At 51.9% G+C, this 7,835-nt stretch overlaps 1 protein-coding gene across 1 annotated transcript in view; it reads right to left on the reverse strand.

The window, feature by feature from the left end:
* Nucleotides 1-7,136, reverse strand: part of gabbr1b (gamma-aminobutyric acid (GABA) B receptor, 1b) — a gene marked incomplete at both ends in the record, with an annotated part of 34,188 nt that extends 27,052 nt beyond the window's left edge. Inside the window, 8 exon segments of the mRNA XM_080515905.1 lie at nucleotides 134-307; nucleotides 310-318; nucleotides 1,280-1,333; nucleotides 1,336-1,417; nucleotides 1,854-1,901; nucleotides 1,903-1,919; nucleotides 6,481-6,602; nucleotides 7,105-7,136. Coding sequence (XP_080372031.1) covers nucleotides 134-307; nucleotides 310-318; nucleotides 1,280-1,333; nucleotides 1,336-1,417; nucleotides 1,854-1,901; nucleotides 1,903-1,919; nucleotides 6,481-6,602; nucleotides 7,105-7,136 — 538 coding nt within the window.
* Between the last annotated feature and the right edge of the window lie 699 nt (nucleotides 7,137-7,835).

Genomic DNA, 7,835 nt, shown 5'->3' on the forward strand with positions numbered 1-7,835 from the left:
TGAAGTTTGTTAGTAAAACAAACCTTCAGCTGCTTTGAAGTCCAGAGTTTATCTTAAAGAGCTTTTCTTGTCCTCTAGAGGACAAACTTTGTCTGTCCCTCGTTCTAAACCCGAGGACGAGTGTTGGACTCACAGAGACACACGGGCTTGGACGTGTCCCACAGGCCCGTCTTGCTGCACTGGCTGGAGTTGCGTCCCACGAGGACGAAGCCTGGGAGACAGCTGTAGTGCAGCACCGTCCCCTCCACCGGGGGCCCCGGGGGCCGGGGGGACACACGTCCATTTTCCAGAGACGTCCACATCCGAGACACAGCAGCACTGCAACACAGAGGACAGCGGCTCGTCTTCCTGATGGGACACGGCCGAGCTGTCCACACTGTAGGACTCCTGTAGGGCTACGGTAGGGCTCCTGTAGGGCTGCGGTAAAGCTACGGTAAAGCTACGGTAAGGCTACGGTAAAGCTACGGTAAAGCTACGGTAAAAGCTACGGTAAAGCTACGGTAAGGCTACGGTAAGGCTACGGTAAAGCTACGGTAAAGCTACGTAAGGCTACGGTAAGGCTACGGTAAAGCTACGGTAAGGCTACGGTAAAGCTACGATAAAGCTACGGTAAAGCTATGGTAAGGCTACGGTGAGGCTGCTGTAGGGCTACGGCAAGGCTCCTGTAGGGCTCCTGTAGGGCTACGATAAAGCTACGGTAAGGCAACGGTAAGGCTCCTGTAGGGCTCCTGTAGGGCTACGGTAAAGCTTACGGTAAAGCTACGGTAAGGCTCCTGTAGTGTTACGGTAAAGCTATGGTAAAGCTACGGTAAAGCTATGGTAAGGCTACTGTAGGGCTCCTGTAGGGCTACGGTAAAGCTACGGTAAGGCTCCTGCAGGGCTACGGTAAAGCTACGGTAAAGCTACGGTAAGGCTCCTGCAGGGCTACGGTAAAGCTACGGTAAAGCTACGGTAAGGCTCCTGCAGGGCTACGGTAAAGCTACGGTAAGGCTCCTGTAGGGCTCCTGTAGGGCTCCTGCGGCCGGATTAAGGACATGGACAACAGGACAATTGTCCAACGGCTCAAGACCTGCAAGGGTCTGAGAGTCAGAGGAAGAGAAGCTGAACTGTGTGTGTGTGCGTGTGCGTGTGCGTGTGTGTGTGTGTGTGTGTGTGTGTGTGTGTGTGTGTGTGTGTGTGTGTGTGTGTGTGCGTGCGTGCGTGCGTGCGTGCGTGCGTGCGTGCGTGCGTGCGTGCGTGCGTGCGTGCGTGCGTGCGTGTGTGTGTGTGTGTGTCTCACAGCAGCTGCTGCTCCGCCCCCCCCCAGTCCAGCTCCCAGTAGATAAACATTTCTGACTTTGGGTCCAACAATGATCCTGTTTCCTCTGCAGATGTACTCGATCTCGTAGTCCACCGGGAGGACCCGCACACTGCGGATCTACACACACACACACACACACACACACACACACACACACACACACACACACACACACACACACACACACACACACACACACACACACATACACACATACACACACACACACACACACACACACACATACACACATACATACACACACACACACACACACACACACACACATACACACATACACACACACACACACACACACACACATACACACACACACACACACACACACACAATGTGAATAATGCAAACGATTCAAATGTCATGAAGACCAGTGAACAGAGGAGGAGTCGGGACAGTCTGAAGCTGGGGTGGGGGGGGGGGGGGGGGGGGGGTCTGGGGGGTCTGGGTGGGGGGGGGGGGGGTCTGGGTGGGGGGGGGGGGGGGGGTCTGGGGGGTCTGAAGGAGGAGACGACCAGGCAGTGAGGCTCCTCACCTGCTCCTGTGTCAGACCTCGGTACCTGATGCCTCCATCTCTGGGGGGGGCGGATGATCACACAGCCTGGAACAGACACAGAGACAGTGGTGGTGAGTGGGGGGTCTGGGGGGGTCTGCAGGAAGTGGTGAGTGGGGGGGGTCTGGGGGGTCTGCAGGAAGTGGTGAGTGGGGGGGTCTGCAGGAAGTTGTGAGTGGGGGGTCTGCAGGAAGTGGTGAGTGGGGGGGGGTCTGGGGGGTCTGCAGGAAGTGAACAGGGGTCATGTGACGCCTCTCGGCTCCAGACATAAAACTATAGAACCATACAGTCACGTCCAGTCCTGGTTACTGTGAGAGCTTCATCACTGGTCCTGGAAACCTCCTTGAGGACCAGTCTGACGGTCCTGGAAACCTTGAGGACCAGTCTGACAGTCCTGGAAACCTTGAGGACCAGTCTGACGGTCCTGGAAACCTTGAGGACCAGTAATTCAAACCCATCAATAATAGTAAATAGTGTTTTTTAAGAAGTATTTTGCTTCGTTGGGATGAAATACTTTTGAAAAGTTGCTTTGAACGTGTTTAATGAGGCTTTTCCATCTATGATCACCTCCAACTTCATTTCTTGAACCTCGTCTATCTTTATCGTAACTTGTGGGGGAACAAGAGAACCACAGCCTGGAGGACTTGAGGACGGTTCCTGGAGAGTCCTGGAGTCTATGGACAGACAGTCAAGGACAAGGGACAGTGACACCAGAGACGTGAAGACGTGTCCCTCAGTGGATCCAGAGTTTAGTCTGTTTGTATAACGAACAATAAAAAGATTCTCGTATAAGAAATTGATAAACATTCAGTTAATTATACGAAAGAAAAGCAGAAAGAAGTTTGAGACGAAACGTGACGGAAACACGAGGAATCGTCTTCACGTGGTTTCGTTTTTTTAAAATGACGCTCAAGGTTAAAATAAATATGAGAACAGGAGGAGAGAACCTGGAACAGTTTTGGAAAATTCTGTCAAAAAGTGCATGATGGTGTTTGGAAGCTGTCAGGGTGGGGGGGGCCTCCTGGACTGTGTCAGGGTGGGGGGGCCTGAGGTTTAGTCCTGGACTGTGTCAGGGTGGGGGGGGGGGCCTGAGGTTTAATCCTGGACTGCTGATGATTCACCACTCTGCCACTAGATGGCGACTCTCATCATGTTTTCAACACCTCATTTCACGCCAGCAGCCTGTTTGTGGCAAAACGCCTCCTGGTCTACCTGAGATTGTTTGTTTCTGCAGCAAAGTGAGACTCCAGGGACAAGTTGAGGCTGGTGAGGAGGAAGTTGTGGGAGGAGTCAGGATGAAAGAGCCAGGAAGTGGCAGGATGAAAGAGCCAGGAAGTGGCAGGATGAAAGAGCCAGGAAGTGGCAGGATGAAGAGACAGGAAGTGGCAGGATGGAAGAGACGGGAAGTGGCAGGATGGAAGATACAGGAAGTGGCAGGATGAAGAGACAGGAAGTGGCAGGATGGAAGATACAGGAAGTGGCAGGATGGAAGATACAGGAAGTGGCAGGATGGAAGATACAGGAAGTGGCAGGATGGAAGATACAGGAAGTGGCAGGATGGAAGAGACAGGAAGTGGCAGGATGGAAGATACAGGAAGTGGCAGGATGGAAGATACAGGAAGTGGCAGGATGGAAGAGACAGGAAGTGGCAGGATGGAAGATACAGGAAGTGGCAGGATGAAGAGACAGGAAGTGGCAGGATGGAAGATACAGGAAGTGGCAGGATGAAAGAGACATGATGGAAGATACAGGAAGTGGCAGGATGGAAGATACAGGAAGTGGCAGGATGAAGAGCCAGGAAGTGGCAGGATGAAGAGACAGGAAGTGGCAGGATGGAAGAGACAGGAAGTGGCAGGATGGAAGATACAGGAAGTGGCAGGATGGAAGATACAGGAAGTGGCAGGATGAAGAGACAGGAAGTGGCAGGATGGAAGATACAGGAAGTGGCAGGATGAAGAGACAGGAAGTGGCAGGATGGAAGATACAGGAAGTGGCAGGATGGAAGATACAGGAAGTGGCAGGATGAAGAGACAGGAAGTGGCAGGATGGAAGATACAGGAAGTGGCAGGATGAAGAGACAGGAAGTGGCAGGATGGAAGATACAGGAAGTGGCAGGATGGAAGATACAGGAAGTGGCAGGATGAAGAGACAGGAAGTGGCAGGATGAAGATACAGGAAGTGGCAGGATGGAAGATACAGGAAGTGGCAGGATGAAGAGCCAGGAAGTGGCAGGATGAAGAGACAGGAAGTGGCAGGATGAAGAGACAGGAAGTGGCAGGATGAAGATACAGGAAGTGGCAGGATGGAAGAGACAGGAAGTGGCAGGATGGAAGATACAGGAAGTGGCAGGATGAAGAGCCAGGAAGTGGCAGGATGAAGAGACAGGAAGTGGCAGGATGAAGAGACAGGAAGTGGCAGGATGGAAGAGACAGGAAGTGGCAGGATGGAAGATACAGGAAGTGGCAGGATGGAAGATACAGGAAGTGGCAGGATGAAGAGACAGGAAGTGGCAGGATGGAAGATACAGGAAGTGGCAGGATGAAGAGACAGGAAGTGGCAGGATGGAAGATACAGGAAGTGGCAGGATGGAAGATACAGGAAGTGGCAGGATGAAGAGACAGGAAGTGGCAGGATGAAGATACAGGAAGTGGCAGGATGGAAGATACAGGAAGTGGCAGGATGAAGAGCCAGGAAGTGGCAGGATGAAGAGACAGGAAGTGGCAGGATGAAGAGACAGGAAGTGGCAGGATGAAGATACAGGAAGTGGCAGGATGGAAGAGACAGGAAGTGGCAGGATGGAAGATACAGGAAGTGGCAGGATGAAGAGACAGGAAGTGGCAGGATGAAGAGACAGGAAGTGGCAGGATGGAAGAGACAGGAAGTGGCAGGATGGAAGATACAGGAAGTGGCAGGATGAAGAGACAGGAAGTGGCAGGATGGAAGATACAGGAAGTGGCAGGATGAAGAGACAGGAAGTGGCAGGATGAAGAGACAGGAAGTGGCAGGATGAAGAGACAGGAAGTGGCAGGATGAAGAAACAAAATGCTCTCAAACAGGCTAGAAAAAACGAAACAAACAAAAAAAACTTCCTGCACTTCAGAAAAAGTCAAAATCAAAGAGTGTCCATCCTCAACATTTGCCGGAGGAAGTAATCACATTACATCACTTCACTCTGACTGCTGACGGATTTGAAGCTGGACTGATGAGAACACACTTTACCGGGGGTTCCTGTCTTTGTCCTCCGTACTCCACGCTGCTGCTGCAGCGTCCCTGACCAGTGGACATGTGGACATGTGAGACGACGGCCAGTGGACATGTGGACATGAGGACATGTGAGACGACGGCCAGTGGACATGAGGACATGAGGACATGTGAGACGGACACAAGCAGAAATGAAAGACTCGCTGACAGCAGAGCTCTGAAACCTTAACATACCTTGTGTTTGGGAGAAGGGGGGGGGGATGGGGGGGGGGGGTCTGTGATGAACACCCCATCCAGGCTTTGATGTAGATCGGTTCTGACCTGAATTCACCGCCTCACTTCCTGCTGCCACCAGAAGTAATCCATTAAAGTAATCCATTAAAGTAATCCATTACTGCACATTGAGAAGCAGCGGCTCTGTTTTCCTCCGTCACTGCAGATTCTCAACCCCGATGGTGTTTCTGAGGCCGTGATCATTTCCACCCTCCATTTCGTTCCCTTTCCCCCGGGGAGGATGATACATCTGGGGGAGAGATCCCCCCCCCCCCCCCCACCCCCCCCCCCCCACACCCCCCCCCCCCCACCACCGTGAGGAGTCTTTGACTAAACACTGTTTCTCATGAGACCAGGAAAGACGACAGACGTGACTCTCATAGCAACGAGCTCAGCAGCTCCACACGGAGATCTGAGGCAGCTTCATGTCCGCCGTGCACAGACCCCCCCTCATCCCCCCCCAGACCCCCCCCCCCCCTCAGAGGATCAGCGTCAAGTCATCAGCTGTTTCAGAAAAACACGGTCAGAACCAGGGTGACATTACATCATCAGCACCTCCAGGTTCATGAGAGGTCTGATCTACGTCTGCTGCTGTAGGCTGGGGGGGGGGGGGGGGGGTGGGGGGGGGCACCACACACACACACACACACACACACACACACACCACACACACACACACACACACACACACACACACACCCCCGTTGGCTCAGGGAAAACATGCAAACTGTACATGAAATGTCTCCGTGTGGAATCGAACCCAGACACTGTCAGTGTGAGGCGAACGTCTCGCCACTGGGCGGCAGCGACGTTACTGCCAACAGACACTAACGACCTTTTCTTTTCCAACTTCCACAGCTTTGTGACGGATTTCTATCTTTTTCATTTAAACCTGCAGACCCGGTGAGACGTTTCCTCTCGTGAGACCAAAGAACCGTCAGGTTCTTCCAGCAGAACTTCAACAGACACTGAAGCTTCTGCTGGTCTGAGCAGGACGGAGGTTTAATCAGTTGTGAACTGACATCATCACAGCTGATCTGGACACCAAACGTCCTCCGATGTCTTGACTGCAGAGATGGAGCAGGATGGAAGTGACAGATGGAGGGTGGAGCTCCGGGCGGAGGAGAGGATTTACCAGCAGACGTGTTGTAGGCAGACATGCTGAGAGACGGTAACAGGGCCAGGAGCAGGACAGGAGACGGCGCCATCAGGACAGGAGACGGCGCCATCAGGACAGGAGACGGCGCCATCCTCCACCTGCAACACAGACCAGACCTCAGGAACACGACCAGCTCATGGTTACGTCTTTATTCTGCACATTCCAGAGTTTAGATCCTGATTTACTGACGTCCTGGATGAAGAGAATGAGACTGTCTCACTCCGTCCCGTGGAGGACAGACGGAGTGAGACTATTCAATTCACCTTCACTTGAAACTCCGTCATTTCAGAAAAACCCAATAATTCCACATGAGAAAGCAGAACTGAGTGTGAAAAGGAACAATAAATCAGAATCTGACATGTGAAAGACGTGGACGACGATGGAGACGAGAGACACTCAGACCAGCAGTGGAACCAGACAACACGTCCCAGTGAGACGATCCAGCAGAACAAACGTTTCTCAGCTCAGCAACAAAGGTTGAGCTCAACAACTCTTCTTTTTCAAAGGTGGTGAAACCAGAAGCAACCCAAACAAAACGTCCTCCTGCAGCTTCCTTCATCTAGAAGCATCGACTGTCTCTGTCTTCAGCGTGAGACAAACCGTCCCCACGGAGCAGAGAGTCCACATCGCATCTTTAACGTCTATTTCATCTCTTGACTTGACCTTGGTAAATGTGGGCGTCGGCTACAGAGTCCTGGCGTTGGACCGTTGAATCAACGCAGCAACTAAGCTAAAGCAACCTGGAAAAGACTTACTGAAGAATTAGTATCATTGAATATCACTCAATCCTTCACCTTCAAAAGCCAGGGAACCAATAGGAATGTCCGGAATAGTTCTGCCTTTCATGTGTACCGAAGGACGTTTATTAAAATATAGACCGGCCATAAAGCACGCTGGATAATATATATTGAATACATGTAAAATGGTGATACAGCTTGAAACTCACAAGGCCAAATACTGTAAACCAGAAGACCCAAGGTCCTCTTCCTAACTCTTCCATTCCTGTATGTGTGTGTTGAGCGTGCACGTGCACGTGCACGTGCACGTGCACATCTACGATCGTCGTGTGCTGACGTGTCCAACCGTCGATTTCAGCATCAACCTGATTTAGTTTAATATTTGGAGGTTTGGCCTCCAGGAGTGAAGGTTGTGTCCTCCTGCCACCGTGTTCCTGTTTACTGTGTCAAAATAAAAGCCTTGGCTGGTTGCAGCTGCATAAAGAGAAAAGCAGTTTCATTAGATCATTTTCTCTATATTGCCTGTCACAGTACCGAGACCCAGCCACGGCGGGAGGCAGCGTCCACGACGAGACGTGGGACAGACGAGACGTC

This window comes from Blennius ocellaris (genome assembly GCF_963422515.1).
Source record: "Blennius ocellaris genome assembly, chromosome: 20".
In the NCBI taxonomy this organism is placed as follows: Eukaryota; Metazoa; Chordata; class Actinopteri; order Blenniiformes; family Blenniidae; genus Blennius; species Blennius ocellaris.